The sequence below is a fragment of the Anser anser genome (assembly GCF_964211835.1).
Source record: "Anser anser genome assembly, chromosome: 10".
Taxonomy (NCBI): Eukaryota; Metazoa; Chordata; class Aves; order Anseriformes; family Anatidae; genus Anser; species Anser anser.
In genome coordinates this window covers 18,886,862-18,910,332 of record NC_139730.1, presented here as the reverse complement: position 1 = coordinate 18,910,332, position 23,471 = coordinate 18,886,862, and the positions used below count along the sequence as shown (strand labels likewise).

Here is a 23,471-nt window from a genome sequence, read left to right as displayed (position 1 = left end):
CTCCCCGCCCGCGATTGGCGCCGGAAGCCCGCGGCACCGCCCACCTTGCCAGCGCCCCGCTCTGATTGGTTCTCCCCGCTCCGCGGCCCGCCCGGAGACGAGCGCCGCGCGGGCGGCCTCAGGGGGCGCGCGGGGCGGGGTGGGGCGGCGTCGCTTCGCTCAGGACGCCCGCCCCGGGCTCCCGCTGATCGCGGCGGGGCTGTGTGAATAAAAGCCGTCATTTTCCTAACAGTGACTCCCTAATCCCCGCTTTACATCGCCTACAGGCTCTTCTGCACCTCAGGGAGCCAGCCCTGGGGCTCCTTGCCTGAATCCTTCGTGTCCAGGGCGCCTTTGAGAACTGTAAAACGCCCAGAAAAGCTGAGGGGGAAATGGCCATGGTGCCATGGCGGTGTTGAGGGGACCCTGTGTGCCAGGATGAGGTGGTGCGGCCCTCGGCAGGGCTGTGGGGCAGGAAGGAAGCCTGTGTTGTGTAAGGAGCTGACCTGACGTGGCTGCTGGGCTGGAGGAGCAATAAAGTGCACCAGCTGAGTCCCAAATCAAAGCAGGGACTTGTGAGGAGTGGCCATCTTCAAGAAAATTTTTCTCCAGCTTAAGCTACTTACAAGTGGTAGCAGTGTGTTAGTAAGGGAGCAAGTCGACATTTCTGTCAAGTGCTTGAGGTCGGTCTCAGATCACCATGCCACAGTCCCAGTCGTTCTCATCTGAAGGACCTGCTTCCCCTGTATTTCTGCAAATGGCCTGAATTCATCCTGCCTTTAGCCCATGAATCACCCAGGAGCCCCAGCCTACCAGCTTTCCCAAGTGGCAGAAGACCTGTGGTAAGAAACCTGTAAGTAAAGTAGGTAGTTTAGGCTGAGCTCCATAGCTGTGAGCCTGTCTACAAGCCAAACTCCTCCAAGTGCTGAGCAGCGTGCAGGAGCAGAGAGCATAACTTCATTTTAGGATGAATGTGTGGAAAATCCTGTGCATTGCTAAAAAAATGGGCAAATGTGGCAGGAAAAATGTTGTTAGGGAAACAATTTCTTTCATCATCTTCCAGCTCATCTAGCTGGACCATCATGACCTGCATGACCAAGTTCTCTCACCCTCTGATGAGAAATCCCACCTTTTCCAAAGCAAACACAGACAGGCTCAGCTCGACGGACTATGCCCTGAGCAGACTGACAAAATCTTGGTAAGTAACACTTCCTGAAACTTCCCAGGCCTGTGCCAGTTATCACATACACTCCTGCTCTCCTCCCCGGGCTAGCAGGAAGCTCTGAGCAAAGATAATCTCAACAAGAGCTAGACCTCCCAGGATGCTTGTTCTCCCGCCAGTGAACCTATGCTCTTTTTTTGATTGATCCCTTGCAGCCTGACAGCTGCTGCATGTTACGGGGATGGGACAAGCCCTGAGCAGCTCATGGGCAAGCTTGTGCACGGTTTGCACGTCCCATTCCACAGAGTCATCACTCTGATAGATTGTCTGGAGATAGGAAGTTTTCAGCTCTAATTAGTCGGCTCTAGAGGATATGTAGTCATTGGCCCCATGGTCAGTTGCACCCCATGTCTTCTGTTTAAAACCTTAGCTACAGTAATATTCAGAAAACAAGGCATTTCATGCATCAGTTACTATCTGCAAAAGCTTAATGCGCCAATCATCAAAAGAAAGTTAGTCATCTTCTCTAATGGTGTGGTGGTTTTACCCAGCTGGGCAGCTGAATTCCACCACAGCTGTTCTCTCACTTCACCTTCTTGAAAGAACAGGGGGAGAAAATATAACAGAAAGGGCTCAAGGGTTGAGATAAGGACAGAGACATCAATATGCTGTTAAGGTCTACGCACATTTTCAGTGTGGTCAAGAATTATCTTCAATATTCCAGCAAGACATCAAGCAGTTCACTCAAAATAAAGGAATTTTAATTTAAACTATCTTTTACTTAAAAACATGGGAAAATAAACCACAATCTGTTTGTTAACAAACATTCAGTTCTTATATAAGATATATATCTCCAGCATTTAATATTTTATGGTCTTATGCAATTACAGACAAATAGGAAGAGAACTCTTCTGAGAGATCTTCCTTTTCTTTCTGCAAATAATTGACGGTCAGCTGCACAGAATAACCTGCATTTGGATCATCTAAGTGCAATGGAACGCTTTAACTGTGTATCAAGACCATTAAAAACATATGAATATTTAATTTCATTACTCTGTCCCAGTGGTGTGTTCTCATCTGGTAACAGAGAAATTTGACTTTCCTTGCCATCTAAATTAACCTTCATTGACGTGAAATATCAAAAAACAAAACAAAACAAGAAAACACTTTAAAAATATTTTCCATCTCTTAGATGATGGCATCCAACCAGGCAGACTCAATTTATGGTCAAGATTTTATATTGATTTACAATATTTAGTTTACTTCTTTCTTTATAGTAAATGCTTTTATGAGCTGAAGAGAATCCATACATTCTAATACTGAACTGCTTTGAAAAAAAAAAACAAAGCAGTCGTTGTTAAGGAGGAAATAATGTTGGAAAAGAAGATTTGTTTCAGATTTTTCAAAGGGTTATCATAATAGAATGATCTTTAGTTTAATAATATATATAAACCGTGATCATGGTTAAATTACCAGTAGGACATTAAGTGACATCAAAGTATGTCCTATATTAATAGGATACAGTTTTGCTATAGAGGATTTTAAATTAAATCAGATAAATTATCTTCATTGTTCTTGCTTCAAACCAAAGGAATTAGAAGTAATTTTAACTGCAGTTACAAAACAAATCAGCCCGATGCAAATAACACACATATAGATTTTTATCCTATTATCTTTTGTTCTACTGAGTCATATAATAGGAAATGTTACAAAGATCCACTCATGGCATCACAGTGACAGGTAAATGGAAGACTACATGCAAGAGGGAATTAACAGAAAATATATATATTTCTAGTGAGTCATTGCTATGACTAAGATAAGTAAATACGTATTGATAGCCTTGTAATCTCAATTACTCTACTACAGTGACAATGACTCACTAACGAGACTAATGTCAGAGAGAGTTAAGAGCCCAAGACTTAGCACTCTTCTTGGCTACACAGTTAAGTGTGAATACATAACAGATCCTGGCACCTAGTACTAGATTTCAAACATCATAACATGATGCAACACTGATACAAAGATGAAAGCTTAAGTTTTGAAAGAAAAGTAAACGTGGTAAAAGTGACCCCAGATTGACTATTGTCTCTGCATTGCATTTTAGCTAGACTGTTATTAACCCCTCTCAGGTTTTCCCAGTCCCTTACTGGTCCTTTTTCATTCTCATTTCTCCTAAGTCACTACTTCTGCTTTCTTCAACTTACCTTTCTTTCCCTTAAAAGCAACGTATCTTCTGTTTGGATGCTTGTTGCTTTGTGCATGGCACGGTGCCAAGGTACTGTCTCCAGCTGCCTGAAACCCAGCAGTCCTGTCTGTCCAGGCTGCAAGGCATGACCAGCACCCTGGGACAGTCCCCAGCTCCAGGCTGGGCCCCAGTAGAGAACAAAGATGATTGCATTGTGTGTTTTCTGCCCTTTTGCTAACAGGGGCCCAGTAGAGGCACTGAACTTGCACTGACTGCAGATGGAAGAGACCAAGATAAGGGCTTTTAGTGGTACTTCAAGGAATGATGGCAACTTTCCCAAACGTAGCAATCCAAGCACCTCAGGGCCTAGATACCAGACCGAGACTAAAGCTAGGATGAAGATGTACAAAATCACTTCGGGATTCCCCAAATACAACAGGTGTGTGAAGCATTTGCATGCCCCACACACATTAACAGTATGGGGCCACCCCTGTCTGGGCACCTTTTGCTGCAAGTGAAGAACTTTTCCTGACTTGGAGTGTCACTGCTGCGCCAACCTCCAGTGAAATGGCCGACTGCAAATGTCCGCAGCTATTACAAGAAAAAATATAGCTCCACCCCCTGTGTTTTCCTCCCTCTCAACCCGGTTTGGGTTCTTGTTCCCAAGGACCACATGTGAACCAGAAATTCCCCACTCAAGTATCTCCTTTTCAGGGCAGCCTGCACACCAAATTTAACACCAGCAGCAAGCACCTCTCCACACACTGCTCCCTAAGCGTGGGTCTGTGTTCCTGAGACACTAACACCTGCTCCAGGCCGGCTCCTTCCGTCACGTCCCACAGAGATCCCCATCCCCTGGGAAAGCTGCTGAAATCTCCAGCTCTCATTGGGGGAGGCTATGAGAAGGGGAAGATGTACAGTAAGAAACATTTTTCCTAATTTCTGTGACTAGTATAACAGTTTACAAGCAATTTTAGAAATCTCTCTAGATTGATGAGCAAACCTGCATAGTAAGAAGAGCAACTATGGTGGAGGTGGAAAGTCATACTCATCTTGTGCATATGCATTTGAATGAAGCAGTAAACACTTGTCTGAATCACCATCACTCAGATGTCATTTTCTCTCTCTATTTTCAGCTTGAGGGGGAAGAGAGCTGCCAGAACAGAAACCAGAGTTGCTGAGCTCCAGTCAACTGCTGTCACTGTTCCCAGCTTAATTCACCGCCAGTGATCCCATGGTTAACACAGTCATTGTGGATATTTTTTCTAACAGCTCAACCCTTCATAATGTCGCAGAAGTAAGATCTTTCCAGAGATTATGTATTTGGACTTCTCTTCTTCAAATATCTTGAGATTATCATTCTCCATATGTGTTTGAAGTAGTACATATTGGCTGCTCTTTGCTAGTGCCTAAAACATTGCTAAGACTACAGGAAGCTACTGTTCTGACTGGGTGGGTAACTGAGCAGCGTTTATGCATTCTTGTCTTTACTCCTCTCTCTGCATAAGTTTTTGTTCCCACAAGTAATCCTAGTCAGAGTAGATTTTAGTTATTCCATTTGTTCAAGAACCTCTGAATGGGGCCTCTTGGACACAGGAGCTTTGTCTCCCCTCTACCCATACATACATAGGAGGAGAGATTGTCTTGATGTTCAAAGCAGTGTGTAACAGAAACAAGTAGCATTTTGTTCCGGTCAGAAATAATCATTGCTTATACGAAGCTTTTTGAACAGTGCATTTCAGAATGCATTCCACTTCTTGACTCATGGCAAGGAGGAATTGGGCTTTACTTTCTGGGGCCTGATTATCACTGCCCTTGGAACACAGGTCTCCTGTTGAAGTACTGATATGGAGCAGGTGCTTTGAAGACTCAGGGATATTTCTGTTGGAGAAAGCAGATGAGTGAGTCCTAATCAGTTAGTTTACAATGACATACATTTATAGATCTGTGTGTATCCATCCATACTGGAAAAAAAAAAAACAAAACACACAAGGATATTTGAGAAGAGGGAGCCCAATAGCTCTGTAAAATAAGCGTGCTGAGAAGCCCAAAGATGTAGAGATGAGTAGGTCACCTCCTCAAAGAAGCCTGCAGTGACCACTTCCCTTCTTTCAGTGCTCAGACTCATTTCCACCCTTGGACTAGCTTTTCAAGTACGGTTTTAAAGTTTGGGTTGAAAAAAAATGCACATACAATAGAATTCATTCCAGATCAGTAGCATACTGCAAATTAAAAACATTTGAAAGAGCAGCTTGAAGTCCACTGAAAATATGACTCTAATAGACATCATCTGATCAGATGGTATGGACAGGCAAAGTTTCAAATGATACATAATTTACAATAGTCCATAAAAAAGAAGCAGTTTATTAAAGGAAGATGACAATGGAGGAAAGATGATCCACAGGGGCAAAAATAGAACCTTTTAATAATTGCAGAGATGAGGCATTACCAGATTTAGAAAACAGGTAGGCAGGCCAAGGGAGAACAGACTCAGGAGGAACCACGATAAAGCAATTGGTGAATAGATATGCAAATGTTCCAAGGCAACCATCTTGAGTATTTACATCACCAGTAGGTTATCTCCTGCATATTCTAAGCACGTAGCAGAAATGTTATGATCTATCAAGAACTATAACCACTGGGTTACAAAATTCTACATTATATCAAGGTAGTCTTGTATTTTGAATATTTAAACACTGAATAATTGCAGTCTTTTCAGTACTATACATTTTCTAAGCAAACTTCTCATGTGCTCCGTTCACTTTCGACTGAACTGACTTTTGACTGAACTGAATCAGTTTTGCCTAGTTTATATTTTACCTTTTTTTTTTAAGCTAACATTTGCAATTTTATTAGTCAATGTCAATTAGGTAGCAGGAGGTGCTGGTTTGTTATGTTAGCAATGACAGAGGTACTCAGATTCTGTAAAGTATTGCTTAAAATGCTATTCGTTAGAGCTAGCACTATGAAGAAAGAGAGGACAGCATAGATAGTTCTACATACTTTTAGATGCTGTGAAGACCAAGCTATGCTACGAACATGCCTCTGATTCACATAGAGCACACTGTGCAGACCCTGTCCATGGAAAACTTATCCCATTTTGCTCACTTGGGCTATTAAAAAAAATTTCTTACAAGAAAACTGTTCATCGTTTCTACTGTCAGGCAGAAAGGATGTTCACATGAGAAGTTGCTGCACTTTTAAATAAAGACAAGGACACACAAGTGGTGTAATCACCAATACCAAGTGGGAGCTGCATGCAGGCTCCTCTATTACAGTTACCTCGCCAAATTTCCCCTGCAACCAGAGGTTATGTGCAGAACACAGGCATGAATCCAAGCTGTACAGACAGCACCCTGCACCTATTCAGATTAAGTGCTGAGCGTTATGTGTAGCGCTAACTCCTCATTGTGCAACAGTCTTCACGTCAGGATCACTGCAGATAACTATTAGAAATACCATGCAGATCAACAGTATATACACCACTAAAACGGTAAGTTTCCTTGCACTTCCTTGTAAACATTGTTTAGAAACATCTTAAGCATCATCAGGTCACTGCTGATTTCTTAAATTTGAAATCGGTTTTCAGTTACTACACAATTTCTAAGTCTCACTATGCATTTATCATGTGCTTCATCTCCTTATCCAAGCTTAACTCACTCATTTTTAACAGGGGGAAGGAAGGCAGCCAAGATCCAAGTATTGATTATTTCTGGCTTATCCATCACGGGAAGCTTGAATAATTAAAAGCTTGCTGGCAGTTGAATTGATGATCATCAAATACTGTGTTTTAACTTCATCTGACTGAGAGCAGCCATGCTACAAACCCAGATTCAGTTAGGTTTCCTCAGTTCTCCAGTTTGATACACAAACTGATGGAGTTAGGTTGGAAGGAAGTTCTGAAGGTCACCTAGTCCCAGACCCTGCTCTAATCCACTGTGTCAAGGTTGGGCATCTAGTTATTGGGTCTGGGAGAGCAGCATTTGTAGAGGTAGTTTATTCTGCAACCACCTCATAATGCTGGGCTTGTTTATCTGTAGAAGGTGATGTTATCAAGTCCCAGAGTCACTGTATAGACTACATGAACCACTGGCTAATGCAGCAGTCCTTATGATCCTAGAGGGCAAATTCTGTTCACTAGAATACCAGCTGCATTCACAGATGCAGATTGGTATTTCTGGAGATGTGAAAATACTTCCAAGCAGTGTTTTTTTTTTTAATTTTTATTTTTTTTATACAATTTACTCTGGATGTCTTGGTTAAACACGAACATCTAGTCATTTCTATTCCATTTCCATGCACAGCTTTGTTTGCTTTACGAACCTTTTGGTTTACTATTAACCCTAGTTCCTTCTTTCTAGTCTACAGCTGAGAGGTTCTAATTAAACCTTCAGATGATCTACCAATTGCTTAAAAAAAAAAAAGCCTTTTGTATCTCCTACACTATTTCCCACTCCATTCCTTGGCAAATTTTAGTTTGCACTTTATTTATGACTGTGGAACACGGTTAAAGAGTATCAGTATATTGTTTGTAATAGTGGAAAATGTTTTTTTGGGGAATGTTAATTTAGAACCCAATGAGATGTATTAATAGTATCCCCTCTGGTGTCATAGTAAAATTCATCTTTCTGATGCTGCTTCATTTATGTCTCCCTGATGAATCTCTGTTGTGGACTAACTAAGTTACTTTGTGCCACCATCAAATCTGCCATCTGCCAACTCATGTGACTACTTCCGTAGTCCGGGATGGAGTCTGTGCCATCTTTTGGGCATCAAAACCTGAATATCTATCCTCACTCTCATTTTCTCATAGCCAGCTTTTACTCCATGGCAGTACTTCTCTGTTGTATTTACCTAGGCTATGCTGGCAGCATTGCTTGCTTTTACAACACGAGTAAGGGACTCCATACATCAGAACAGCATATTTTTTCTGCTACGGTGAGTCAAGATAGATCATAACAGTGTCTTGTAAGACTGCTTTACCAGTACAGAAAAGTGAAACCAGCAAAGCATTGCCACAGTGGATGACTCTAGCAGCAACGCAACGTTGTAGGATGGCAGCAAAGTCCACCATCCAGACACAAATCTAATACTTGGACCCACATCCACCCTAAGATTCCTGTAACACTGAGAAGCTGCACAAGGCAACTGTAACTAGCACAACTATCACCGTCATGTTCTGAAGTACAGCCTCAGACAACAATATTTTCACATCTGGTGGTATATTTGACCTGTCAGTTTCAACCTCATTTTTTCCCTCCAAATTTAATAGTATTGTCACACAAGCGATTTCCACATTAAAAAGGAAGAACTGCAGAACTGGAACATAAATTCTGCAAATTCTCTCAACAGATTACTCTGACAGCACAGACTGCTCAAGGTTTCTAAGGCAGGAAGATTCACCTTCATGCACAGCTTTAAGCGTAAGCCTGGGCTCAGCAACTGCAGCCAGTCAGTACAACTACACAGCTGTGATGTGTCTTCACACAAACTAGGATGCTCTGTATTTTAGGCCCACCTTAACATACATATAAAGAAAAAAATCCAGAAATCATTTTAATATAAAATGTTTTTATTGTTTTTGAAAACATTTAAAAAACAATTTTTGAGCACTTTCAATAAAAAAAATAACTGAAATGCTACTGCAATATTCAACTACTGTAGTTTCAGCAGTACAACAGACAAAACACTGGGGAAGAGGAGGGAAACTGGATTTCCTGCATTAAATGAAAACATGGAACAGGGATTTTTCTTTCCTTACGGTGCAGTAAATAAAGCACAGTATAGTACAAGACTATTATATGAACGTCAAATGCACTGCACAAGAAATGCTTTCCTTCTTTTCAGTTCAGAAGTCAGTGCTTATTGCAATTATTTGCAAATTATTTACTTCATGAATTCTTATCATGATAAAACGATGCAAAAATGTTTCTCAACACCCGAACAATAAAAAATAATCCAAGAAAAGAACATATTCAACAATAACTAAGCTGAATTAGTTAACATAAAGAAGTAAATAACTTGTGAATAACTATGCTCACATGGTTAACACTGGTTAACCAGTTTCAATACAGCAAAATAAAAAAAATAAAAGTGGTTACAGGAGTATATCTAGTACTGTACAAGATTAAGTCATTAACACTCATGCACATTTTGTGATCATGTATTAACATGGTGAAGCAAACTAAACTTAATTTTTCCTGCTGTAATATTCTCATGTAAGAGAATAAGAAATAGACATATCTCATTGAGATCAATGCACATTGCTACATAAGACAATTTCACCTGTCACTTTTAATGACATTTTGCCTTTTAATAATGAAACACATCAGAAATTTTTTTTGTTTTATTTTTTTTTAATTTTTTGTGTGTGTTTTTTGTTTTGTGTTTTTTGTTATTTTATTATTATTTTTTTAATCTGTGGGCTTTATTTCTTGCATTTATCCTAAGGAATGTGCCTGCCACAGGTTCAACAGAATTTTAGTGCAATATATGAACCCAGAAAGTTTGCTGGACTAACCAACCAAATTTAAAGTGTTTGCTGCAATACAGTACACAGGGTACAAATTCACTAGTTCATATACTTTAGCAAAAATTGCTATCAAAATAATTTATTTCTAATGTTAGCAGGAAGCCAATTATGTAAACAAGGGGTCAGAACTATCTCAAATTCTTAGTTTTGGAGTATCTGACACAGGCTTCCGTTTGTTAAAAATCACAGAATTTTCCTTTGGGTATTGCATACTTTGGTGTGCAGTAGTGCTCTGTCTCAATGTAAAGAACTAACTAGCACTAAGTATAGGGACCTAACAGAATATTAGTCGTAACACCAACATACAAACACCTATAAATTAACACACACCTACGTACAAAGCTGTGCCTATGCCTTGGGTTTCACTTTAAAGAATCCTTACTGAATTGAACGTTTCTTAAATTTAACATACATTTGCTTTAAATCCACTGATTATAGAATATGCCTGCTAATTAAGTCACGTGTTAGGTTCAATATAATGTTTGTATTTAAAAATAATTTAAAAGGTACTTTTAAAAACCTTTGGTGACGGCTGCATAATTTATAGTGCATCAGCTTTTTAAATCTACTCTTGCTTTACTGAGAAATGTTCTGAAGAACCAGAAGTTAGGCAAGAACTTGTTTACAGCAAGCCCATGTCAGTCTCAGTGCCAGCGCCACGGAGGTGAGGCCAGCACAGCATGCAGACGCAGATGGCTGCGGCACAGACGTCCTGCCCACCACTCTCCCCTGGCAGGTAGGGTTTACATATTCACAGCACTTTGCACAGGGTCAGAAAAGAGAGGTGCTGAATGTGTCTCAGATCCAGTGAAGTCAACAAGAGGATGATCAGCACCTTTCTGGCTAAAGGCCACAGACAGGTACACAATTCAAGCCCTGCCTTCAGCAACTTCTGTCTAAAGGAAAAATGGTTCCAGCCTTACTGACAGACACCTAACAGAACTCTACACTGTGGTTTTTAGAGTCCTCCCCACTTCCTTGAAAAGAAATTAAAAGGGTCACTTGGTCTTAAAGTAAACCGCACCATCGCACATCCACGTGTTTTAAGGAAGGATCTGAACTCTCTAAGTCTGTTCCTAATGAAGCGTCAAAACTTCTGATGCAAGCACACTGAAATCAGGCTGCATTTAAGGTGCTATAGCTCATCGCAACTGTTTGTCCCTGAAGAAGAGGCCACAGACTGGGTGTCAATCAGAGCAAGAGCAAAAGAAGCCATGGTACACCAGTACCTGGAGTGCCAATGCAACATCACAAATTGAATCAAGCACAGCCAAAAAATAAAAATCCAGTACTGAGATCAAGACATTAGCAGAATTTGAAGAAGGAGGGAAAAAAAAGTCACCTAAAAATGTGAGCATCTCTTCCTCAATAAATCTAGGAGGGCTTATTGTGCCTTCCCATTCATAAGTTCATGACTGCTCATTCAAAGAAGGAATGCAAGAGAGGAAAATGTTTTCTGTTCTGCTTTCAGTTTTGTACATATCAGTTCACAAGATAAATAATCAATTTTATACTAAGCTTAAGGGATGGTACTGTAACATCCTTAGTACAATCCTTTTGTAAAAGCTTGCCTCTGCAAGTCCTCTTTCTAACAGCAGGGTCATGGGCTAGTTAAGAAACTCTCTTTTCATCATTACGGAAAACCATCCCATGCTGATAAAACAACAGGTCTTTTTTGTTTCGTTAAGTGAACTAGTAAGGTAGAAGTCTAAATCCCATTTTCTAGCTAAGGAATATTAGCAAAAATTAGATTCATCTGTCCTCCCAAATCATTCGATGAAAATGGCATTCAGCCTTCTAAAACAGTAAGCACTTTTAAAAGTTTTACCCAAAGAAAGATCACATCTGTGTATCTGTAAAGTGCCTGGCAGTATTATGGCTCTATATGAAATATTTTTAGATCAACCACATTTTCTAATATTTTAATCGTATTTTGTTTAAAACAGAAAGACAGAAAGGCTCAACCTACTGAAACATAGAGGAAATATCTTCCTACACCCTCCACTGTGTTAAAAAAGAGCAAACAAAATCGAATCTTTAAAAATAGTATTTTAATGAGCTCCAACAGCTCTTTTGTTTTTAAAAAGAGGGAAGAACATCACATGACTTCTTTAGCTCTGATAAATAATCAAATAGTACCTATCATTTAAAAATAGGGTGTTACTCCTAGATTAAATCTCAGTGCTCAAAATCTTTTCCCATGAATTTTACCTAATATAAAAACACTGAAATGAAAACTAAAATACCAAGTATAACGTCAAACATTAATGGATAAAATAACTACATAGATGTGTATCTCTTAAATAAAAAGTTTAGTGCATCTTTCTTTTTCCTTGATCATTCCTGTTAGTTTTCCTGTCTCTGCATCTTACTAGAGATGTAAATGGCACCAGTGCTACAGAGATTTTCCACAGCTCACCACTGAGCAGCACTCAAGATAGCTACACAATGGTCAGGCACCTGCATGTCACCTGGTTCACCTGTACCCACTCCCCATCACCTACACACCTGCAGGCACCCTGCCTTTCAGACCTCAACAACAGAGGTCAGTAAGAATCATCTACTAGAAGTAACAAGCAATACGAAGTATGGAAAGCCTGCTAACAAGCTCGACCTTACATCCACCCAAAGCCTCAACCATAGCTGTCATTGCTGGCTGACTATTAACCACTTCTTTACTACAATAAAGAATGTTGAATGGGAAACACTATAAAATTCAAATTTTAATACTGGCTCTTTAATAGCCCATCACCTTCAGAGATTTGTTTAAAATTGGTAAGACTGCCTTTTCATTGCTCAAGTATGAGCAACTGGTACAGCAAACTTTTTTTTTTTAAATGCCGCAAAACATAGCAAGTGTTTCTGCTGCAGGAGGCACTTCCATTAAGACAAATACAATACGTCTGTCTTTTAGATACAGTGTGCTACATACATATTACAAAACAAGATTAACCCAACATTTCAACAGCAGGATGATCCTTGCTCTCCATCCACTCAAAACCTGAAGTCATTGAGTTAATGGATTCATTGCAGATTTGTTGAAACAAGGGGTCATTTTTTAATTCCTCCAGTGTAGCATCATCATCTTGTCCCTGCTGACGACCTGGATCGAACAGTAGATTTGTGTCTAAAGTGTTCAGATCGTTAATGCTGCCTGAGAGTTCGGAAGACAACCTGATGTCGCTGGAAAAGACAGATGTAACGTTCAGATCTGATGCCACCTGATTCACCAGCTGCTGGTTTGTTGGCAGACTGTCCTCCCCTAAAAGGTCTTTTACAGTGCTGCTAAAATCTAATTGCTGCTCTCCAATGTCTGATTGTGCTTGGTTATCTCCAGAAGAGAAACTGATCTGATCGGTGCTGCTGTTTTTTGTGAGGTAATTTGGTGTTTGGAATTCATAAACTGAAGTGCTGGAATTAATCATATTTTGCGGGTTGGCACTAGGAAAAGCAGTGGATGTCTCTAAAATCTGAGTGAGATTCATCCTGGCTGTGTAATTTGAGGGCATGTTGTTCATTCCCAAACCTCTCACTGCATCATCACTATCAGAATCAAGTTTGCTTAACAACACATTGGTTATTTTTTTAGTGTTTGTTTGTTTCTGAAGAGACGGGAAGGCTGTCTGCATCATTACAGTCAACGGGACTGACTGGCTTCTTTGCGCTATGTTATTGGCACTGGTGTCTGCATGGATATTCGTAAATACATTGTGAACTTCTGGAGTCACCGGACTCCCAAAAGGTGTCACATTGGAGCGCGGTATATTTGAAACAGGGTAAACAGTGCTTCCACTGAGATTACGCTGGCGATGGACAGCAGGGCTCACGCTCCGGCATCTCAGACTGTTATTGAGAGTGGAACTGGCTCCTTTGTTGTCCAGAGGAGCAGGAACAGCAAAACCCTCTTGCTTGGTAGTGTTACTTACAGGGGCTGCCTGGTGCTGCACAGGTGAAACGGGAGTCACGCGACCGAAGTGAGTATCGTGGTGGCGTGGCTGAGACTGGTATGACTGGCCAGGAACTGCAAACGCGTGAGGTTTCCTGAAGCGATCTTCCACTAGCTCCTGGTAGCTCGTAAGGATGCCATGGTTTGCAACCGATGAATTGGTGACACCACTGTACCCGTTATTCATCCACTCAAGTTTGGTTTTGTCAGGGTGGGTAGCCATAGGCCGCTGCATTGGCTTCACAGGGCTACTTGAAACAATGCTGGCATCGTGGTAAGCCATACTGGAGCTTATGGGAGTAAACGCAAACGGGTTTCGGCATTCCACAGGACTCGGGGGGACGCTGCTGCTGCAGTTGGAATGCGGTGTGCCAATGGGCGTATGCCGGCTGCTTCCTAGGGCGCTGTCTACGGGAGTTGTCTGAGCCAGCCTGGAGCAAGGGCTCTCTCGTGACACGTTCTGAGATCCAGAGATCATTTCAGAGGTGGGGGTCGGAGTCGGGGTGGGGGTGGGAGTCGGGGTGGGGGTGGGAGTCGGGGTGTGAATCGGAGTGCTGTTGTTATGGATTGAATGGTAAAAATGTGTGCTGCTGGGATGAGATGACACAGGAGCTCCTTGAGCCGCTGTCTGACTCGGAAGTGCCATTCCTAGACAACCACCGTAAGGATGAGGATTATTCATTGACATCTGCTCCTCCATGAGCACCAGCTCCTCCACAATGCTGTCCTGGGTAAGGTCATCATCAAATGAAAAGAAGTTCTCATTCGACTGAGGGACTGTATGTTCAAACTCTTTCAGCTCAGACTGCAGAGGTAACTGATTTGAAGACTGTGCTTGTATTTGACCCAAGGAGGAGTCCTGGATCTGGCTCTGTAGCTGCTGGTTGTATACGTCCTGCTGTATACCCTCACAGTGCACTGGCTCCCACGCAGACTCCTCTAAGTCACTAGAGCCAGAATGTCCTGCGATAGTCATAACACTGATATCTTGCTGCTGGTCACAATTCACAGATGCAAAGTCAGAGGTTTTGGTGATATGGTGCCACGCATTTGGGTTAAAGCTGCCATCAGATTTTGAATCATTTTCTATGATAAACATGTTTCCTTCCAATTTCACTTTTATATCTGGAGATGATGCTGATACAAGCTGCTGTCCTAAAGTAGAATCACTGGTATTTAAATTGGTGCTCAAGGAACAGTCTGTTGCTACGTTTGCTGGAGCTGTGGAAGGTACAGGTACATTTACAGGTACCTTGCTGGGAACTTGAGCAAGCGTTGCAGTATTGTCACCGCTAGTTAACGATACAACCTTTGGAGCCTTCTTAACGCCGTTTGCTTTTTGACCCTCCACAGCATTACCAGCTGAAAGCTGCCCCACCAGTGGTTTCTTTACAGGTGGTACCTGGGAATCTTGAAGTGTAGAAGGTTGTCGCTTTCTTGGACTTTTAGTGCATATTTTGTCTTTAATCGTAGACTCACCAGTAGGAGGTGAACCAATGCTGGTGCTGGACAAGTGACTGGCAACTGAGAGCTTTAGAGTGCTTTGATTATTGCCTGCTGAAGAAACCGGTGTGATCTCATTAGACTGTGTTTTATATTTGGTCCCTGCTTCTTCAGCTCCCTGATCACAGCCCTTAACTGTTTTTGCCTCCACAACACCATCAGCTGAAACCTTCAAGGTTGTGACATCAAAATTTATTTGTTGAGCAGGAGGCAGGCCAGGGGCTGCCTTTATGGATTTAGATACATCAGAGCTCTCTTGGCCCTGTACTGGGTTCTCATCCAGCAGTGCTTCTGGTTCCATTTTGATCTCAACTGCAGATGCAGCTACAACAGTGCTAGGTTTGGATCCTGGGGACTGAAGTGAAACAAGAGATCCATTTTTCATCTGTGGAGCAGCTCTCCCCTCTTCCACTGCTCCCGCACTACTATTAACTGAAGGTGTCTGTTTGACAGGCACACTACTGCTGCTTGGGGCAAGAGATATTGCTGTCATTTTTACCACATTTAAGGAATTCACATGTGGAGCTGGCACAACAGTCTTGATTGGGCTACTGGTAAAAAGCACCGTTGTGGGAGAGCGGATGGTGAGAGCACTGGTATTTGCTGGCTTCGGTAAGATCTGCGGGTAGCGATGTCGGGCAGAGCGGTCACCAACTGGGCTGGCAGGAACATTCTGGGGAGTCTTTGGTGACTGCTTGACTGATTGCATGTGCTGAGTGACCACCTGAACATTGAGCGGCAGGACCTTGCTATCAGACGATCCCATAGGACTTGGAGATGTCACCAACTGCCTAGTCCTTGGCACCTGTTCACAGAGGAAGAGACATGGTGTGGTGATGAAGCAAGGAAGTCCTCAAAGCCCACAGACTACTTCATCCCCACACATTTCAAAGGTGAAGGACAATGCAGCTCAATACAGCAAAGCTAGTGACTTCAAAACAAAGCAAGCTCTTCAACTGTATACCAGGCAATTGATATTTGTCTGCCTAGGATTGGTGGACAGACACGTGACCTCAATTTTTAAGGAACAAGGCACTGGTGTACACATTAGGCTTAAGAATGATTATTCTCGTACAATCCTTCACCAAATAGAACAAAAGACAGAAATACAAAAGTTAATGAGGAGAGGATGCATTCAAAACTGCTCGTTTTCAAAATTTCAAAAGCAAATCAAATGTAGGCTGAGTATCAGGCAGAAAAACTCCCTTATCTATTGAAATAAACAGCACAGCTAATATCCTAAAAACAAATAACCTTCCTCCCAACGCGATTTTTTATGTCTGAAAGACAAAGAAGCTCCATATTATCAATTTCATGCAAAAACAAAACTGCTGGTGTCACCTAGGTATGCTGGGCCAATGCAAGTCAATTTGGATTCCAAATGAGGGGCTCACTGAGCCACATGACCTGTGCTGGCTTTCCCATCTGGTTAAGCTTCATCTCAAGGGTCATTGTTCCCACATATAACCAATATTGCTAGCTGAAATCCCACTGTCAAAGATTTCAAAGATGAACAAGGCCTATGTGATATGATCAGAATGACGCTGCCTCCTTATCTAACCCAAACTCGGTCACATCATTACACCACTTGTGGTGTAACAGTCACTGGGACAGAAAAGCATCAAGGGACCCAAGTCTGAATGAAAACCAACATTTTTCCGTCCCACTGACATTTCTACTTAACTACTTTCATAAGGGGGTTTCTCTAGAATTGCTGGAGAACATTACCGGTATCGGACTGGGGACAGCTGCCACAACAATACCAATGGGCTGAGGAGACAGAATTGCAGGGCTTCCATTAGATATACTCGTCACACCATTGGTTGCAGTGCCTTCCGTTTTCTTTGCTGGAGACTCTCCTGGCAAAGGAGACTGCAGTTTCTGTTCTTGCTGCTTCTTCTGGATCTTACGCTGCAGCTGCTGCTTGGCATCAACAGGAGATGACAGCGTTTTCACTTGTGGTTGAAAGGAATTGCTTTCAGCAGTAGGTATAAAAGCTGAGGGCTGGGGGATCCCTTTTATTCCTGAACACAAAAGAAGAAGAATGAATTATAACAACACATACACTGTCTGTTGTAGTGCCACTCTGTAGCCAACTGCAGATACATAGCAGGCATCTCCACAACCGTTCAGGGAACACCTCATCCATTCGTGCATTTCATGCTCGAATCTATTCAGTGTTTCCGTTTCTTTCCATATGCGTGGCGAAACTCTTATCTGTTAGGCAAGCTGACCATTAGCTGACAGATTTTAAGTATTGGCATCTTCTTTCTAGTAACCTCAAGCTACACATTTTGAATTACATCTAAAAACAATGCAATTAATTTAACTGACAGTAGAGGGCAGTGGATATGTTTCAGAGGAATCTAAAATCCATTATCTACCATGTTTTTGTTATGTTATCTATATTGAAAGCAGTTTTAAAAATGAAAAATCTTTCCAGAAAGCTGCGGGTCTGTGTCATAGAGGAGCAGCTCTGAACAGATACTACCTACATGTAATGTCAGAATGGATTGCAACCAGCACGGGATCACGGACAACGGTGAAAGAAGGGGAAGAAGATTAGTGACAAGGGAGGAAAAGAAAAACAAAAGAAGGAAGAAGTGAAAAAATGATGAAAATTAGAATTATATATATATATATAAAATATTTTTTTTTCTGGAGACAATGCCTTTGCTAATCACAAGCAAGCAGTGGTGCTTCCAAGGAGAACACTATGGCGTTGGTCTTGTCTGTGCAGCTGGTACCAATTCCTGTTACAAAATCACATCACATCTATGATCATTCATTAACAGTCAAGAGGATAAGCACACTCTCTCAAGGACCACCCAATTCTCTTGAATTGCACTTCTAAATATGCCTTAACAGTTTCATTTATATTTCCATATGTTTCTCCGTTACTTTAAAATAACTCAATTATAAATCAATCATCACCATTTAAGGGCAGTAATTTGGGTTTAGATACCCAGTACAAGCTCAAACACCGTGTTCTGGTAGCCCACCCTTTGAGCAGCAGCCTGCATGGACCACAAGAGCCTGAACTCTACAACATGTCTCCACTTTAAGTGTTCAATTCCTTCTTCACAGAGCAGTGAAACGCCCAAATATATTGCTATTACTGGAAAATAAGTGACCTATGTGGTCTGAATACCAAAAGCAAGTAACATTTATCAGGAAAATAACACCACAATTTTACCTTTGAGGGTAAAAGCTTTCTTTGTTTCCCTACCAGTTAGTACACAGAGACACTATAGTTCCTCATGATAAAGAGGAATGGTAATTAATATTATTTACCATTCCAGACCATAGAACCTCTCCTGAAATGAGTATCCAAGCTCCACAGGCATGCATTGGAAATAACCGCCTTTTTCCTTGAAACACCACCTTCTCCTCAAGGCAGTAAGGGGATCCAGAAGGGGATCACCCCTGTCTTCAGCCTTGACCACCAGTTTCCATTTGAAATGTGTGAATTTGAAATCCATTCCTCTGTGATGTAGTGAAACACAAAGTAACTCTCCTCTTTACCTTGATCCTTAACAAAGATCTGACATCAAGTGCTGGAATCCCAGTTACACAAACTGCCTCTGGAGAGGGCTCTCCTGTCCCTCAAACCATTATTTCTAGTCTAATCCATAAAAACAACAGCTGACACGCTTTTACTACCTGACACAGATCAAACATCTCAGGAAAATTTTTATCTGACATACCAGAAATGCCTGTAAGAAAATCTGCTCGGAGAGAAAATTAAGACGGACAATTGTTTCCAAATTAGGACAAGTTATCAAACAAACACAGTTACAACAGCAGCGTGCCTACAAACCCCCACTGTCAAGGCACCCAAATCCTGATCTAGCATAGTACAGCTCAGTACAATTACTCACATGCTTAAAGTTAACCCTGCCTTTGAGTGCTTTATAAGACCAGGGTCCTCATCAGAGGAATTGGAGAAGACTTTGGAAAGAGTCTGGGGAGACAGGTATCCATCCAAGTGCCACATGCAATTACTGCAGGCCCATCTCCCAGGAATCACCAGTCAGCTAATGACAGCACCACACACACATCCCTGCCTTCAGTGCAGCAGTTTTTGACCTGAATGGCCAAGATGGACTGGAAGACCCACATCCTGACTGCTTCCCACCATGCATGAACTCCTACCTTTCATTACCTCAGAGAATATAAGCTAGAAAACCAACTTGAACAAGACCACTCAAATTATATCATTAATAATTTCCTTGACAGGGAATTTCTTGCTTCAATTTCTGTTGCTGAACTGTTTACTCAACTGTAAGGACTTCTAGAGAAGTTTCCGAAGTCTTTTCGGTGACCAGCCCCACACTTCACACTGACTGTGATTACGTAGTAGCTTTAAGACCAACTAAGGTTTCTCTTCCCCCACTTCCCTTCCCTTTACCTTTCCCTCAGGCAACATGCAGTTCTCAAGAAGCACGACTCTTATTTTACCACACATTTTTATACCCAGTCCTTATGCGACCGTTAACACAAATCTAAACTGCAGCAAGAAGTTGTCAAGCAAACAACAGGTTTAGTTTGTAACGGTAACCTTAAGCCGCTGCTTATTTTCAGATCTTCCTACCCAGACTACTTTCAAGAAAATAATTTAAAGCAATGCAGACTGAAATCAGTCTGGTTCAGCTAACATCTGTTGGAGAGGACTAAAACACCAAGGTCTGAAGTGGGATACGTTCCTACTCAAAGCAGGGGAGACAAACCGCATCAATCCCTAAAGGTCCAGAGCTGTCCAGACACCTCACTCCTCCTGGTCACCCCAGATTAAGATTAAAAGAAATCCCTCTGACTTAAAATGCATTACTTTCAGAAAAAATACCCCCCATTTCATCAATTCAGAATGAAGTTAACTCATTACCTGCTGGTGCCCCTGCCATTACTGTTAAAGCTGCCATTGACTTGGTGCCGATGTAGTGACTTTTTACAAGGAAACGAGCCAATTCCAAGACTGTATCAAAAGGCTGGCTTAGCACTTTCTGGGCCCATTCACAAACAAGCCGGCAGGCCGCAGAAACAACTTCCTCATCGGCACTTTGTAGCTGCCCAGACGGCTCTGTCCCATCCAACTACAACAAACGAAGAAGGAACGGTTACTTTCATTATTAAAGGTCACTAAGGAGCGAAAACAAGAATACAGAGCAAATGATGAACAAAGGCACACAGGAAGTTGAATTACATATGTTCAGAGTTTTTCATGAAATTGGGAGAATGAGACCACAACATCAATGCTACTAAAAGTTATATGTTACTGCTTGTTTCCAAAGGTACCATAGGGAATTGGTGTTTCTGGAAGAAAATCAAAGCAAGAATCCCAACATTCAGACCACCTACAGTTGATCCTCCTTACAACCAGAGTCTTGTCACCTCAGCAGCCATTGTTACCCAGGAACTGCTTCTTTCACAGGAGATTCTCCTCTAATGCTGAATTATTATTATCAATATATAGTAAAGCCAAAACAGGATCAGAGTTAAATATATATATACACACACACCTTGTAGGTAGTAGTACTATGGAATTCTGCTTCACCTTCGATTTTTTTTTTTTTTTTTAATAGCACTACTATTCTTTCTGGATTTTTATAGAAACACCAAACAATGATTTAGAAGCTGAGCATCATAAAGAAATTCTTAAAAACTACATAGCTCTTCAACTTGCTTGGAAAACTTAAGGTAGTAAGAAAAACTTAAGATAGTAAAAGTAACATAATAAATGTTAATTTGCACAAATATGTATAAGTATATAACATACCCCATCTCCAGTTTTATGAAAGTCAAGGTTGGGCAGTGTTGGCATATGAACAAAAGCCTTCTTCCTCAGTCCACTGTAGCAATATGTGATCAAGAATTAAGGTCTACATCATCTCTGCTTGTTAGGTGGTATGTAGGGAGGACGGGCAGTAATTCCTCCCATACTTCTCATAAGCTTTATACACAAACTCAGCAACAGCTCTCAAATTCAATGTCATTAAACATAACCTCACAGCAGCCCAGAATCAAAAGCCTAAAAGTTCACATACAGTGTCTCTTTTCTGTGATGAGCAAATCCTTGTCAGAATCACTAATTTTTCATTTTCTCTAAATGTGTATTTTTCTTCCCTAGACCATGGAGTTTACATGTTCTTACACTAACATGGGTGGAGCATAATTACAGTAAATTAAATGTAAGGTGGTTAGGTATTAAGGCAAGTGTGAAATAAAGTAATATTTTAATAATTCTGAATTAGAAACTTAGGAAACAGAACTGAAAGAGAATCCTGTCAAGCTATAATTACATCATATAATTTCTTCCTTAAAATTTGTCTAGCTCCATCCAGAATGCTGCTATTAAGTTTTGGACTCCACTACTAGATAATCCAACATTGTACTTAATGAAAAATTTAACGGACATAATTTCTTCATTTACAATTATGTGGTTCTTTTTGGTCCCCTCTAAAGAAGACAAATAATCCTGGGCTGCCTGCTAGCATTAACTTTCTTTGTAACCATGCTTAGAGTAAAACCTTGGCAAAAGACAGTATTACAGCGAGTCCGTATCATTATGGCTAGTTCTTTTGATTGTTTTTTTAATTAGAACATACAACCTCCTTGAGGCCTTTTGGCCTTTTAAAACCCTCCCTCCCTTGCTTTCTGCAGTAGCTCAACCTATCCACAGCGTCAGAGCAACGCACTGATGGAGCAAGAGTTGGCCCTGTAGGACACAGCAGGCAGCAGGTTGCTTCATGACAGTTTCCAGATTCTCAAGGGAAGGTGCAATTCTCAACTTGGAAAAGACTAAATTCTTGCAGATTAAACTATTTACTTTGAAAATCAGTAACAGTTTTTGTTTTTTAATGGAATAACTCAGATTGCTAAAGACTAGACAGAAGCAGTTACCTATGCGGTATATACAAACCATAGCTTTATCTCAGAAAAGCCTGAGAAAAATTTACATCCTTGTAGCCTTTTTATTTGATTACTGCATTTCTTTCCTAGCAGGGCTTCTTGTCCCTAAACTGAAACAGCAGAACCACCAGTGATATAAGCTGACTCTTTTCCACAGCACTTGCCCTGACTTGTTCATAGTGGCTGCCTGTTAGCTGATAAACTAATCTGTCTCAACATTTAACTGTGCATACTTATGCCTGTAACAGTATCTTTACCTACACTATGACAACATCAATTTTCTGTATACTTCAGGCTTTGTTGTAAGTTACAGCTAAACAGGATAGCATTTTTGCATACCCTTTCGGAGAGTGAATTTCTCTACCACAGGCAAGAAGGGAAAGAAGTGGATTCCAGTTGTGAGCACAGGGAATGAGACCACAGTCAATGGAGAGAGACATCACTTCTCATCCTAGGAGCACTTGCTCTGAATTGTCTTTTCTGTCTCAGGAAGTATGCACCATGCAACGAAGGAAGAAGTCTGTTCCCCTCACCCCTGCAGGACAAGCCATCAATAAGTGACTTCCAAGTCTATAATCAGCTTTTTGACTGCTTCCCAGTAATCCCCTTTTCTCTTTCAAACAATCCTAAACAGTGGATTGAGGAGCTGCAGTTTTACGAGAGATTTGTAGCACCTCTTAAGAAGGATCTTTGGCTTTACAACTACCTTTTAAAGTACTGGTGTGCACAAGTATATAATGAAGCAAGAAATGTTTTGATAATTCTGAACTTGTACTGCTAATAAAATATTATTGTACGTACGTGAGGCAAGTTCCTCTACTTCAATATTCCTCTTCACACTATGTGATAAGGCTTTTTTGGTTCCTCACTGTTGTGACAACTAAGCTTCCCAGAAAGACTGTGTAGCCTAAATATACTACCTTGTTTCTTAAGTGGTATCTTGCAACTAACACTATAGCGTTTAATAATTTTTAAAGAATTTTGGGAAAGTGTCTGCATATTTTATTTAACATTACTGCTAAATTTAGCTGGTAGGTAAGCTGTAATAGCAGATGTTCTCCAGGCAATTGCAGAAGTTACTGAGAAGTGTTCTAGCAAAGGATATTTTGATTTGCCTCTTGTGCCTAGACGACGGGCCTTCATATTCGGAAAGACATTTTTCATGATCTTTCCAAAGTCAGCAGCACTTAATGGGTGATAGCCAAGATTGTCACAATAGCTCCTGCAACAAAAAGAAATAAAACGTGAATGGAAT

At 41.2% G+C, this 23,471-nt stretch overlaps 1 protein-coding gene and 1 long non-coding RNA gene across 2 annotated transcripts in view; one reads left to right on the top strand and one right to left on the bottom strand.

The window, feature by feature from the left end:
• Positions 1-224: 224 nt before the first annotated feature.
• LOC310904829 lies at positions 225-10,187 on the top strand. Its single transcript, XR_014588611.1, has 2 exons — positions 225-832; positions 1,043-10,187. It is a non-coding gene; the product is annotated as an uncharacterized lncRNA (long non-coding RNA).
• The window catches only part of RFX7 (regulatory factor X7), a 55,104-nt gene continuing 40,510 nt past the window's right edge, over positions 8,878-23,471 (bottom strand). The window contains exons 5-9 of the mRNA XM_083850021.1: positions 23,322-23,438; positions 21,084-21,168; positions 20,193-20,400; positions 17,036-17,331; positions 8,878-16,112 (exon numbers count right to left, since the gene is read on the bottom strand). Of these exons, the coding sequence (XP_083706147.1) occupies positions 12,807-16,112; positions 17,036-17,331; positions 20,193-20,400; positions 21,084-21,168; positions 23,322-23,438 (4,012 nt within the window). The 3' untranslated portion in view covers positions 8,878-12,806. The remainder of the gene's footprint in view (positions 16,113-17,035; positions 17,332-20,192; positions 20,401-21,083; positions 21,169-23,321; positions 23,439-23,471) is intronic.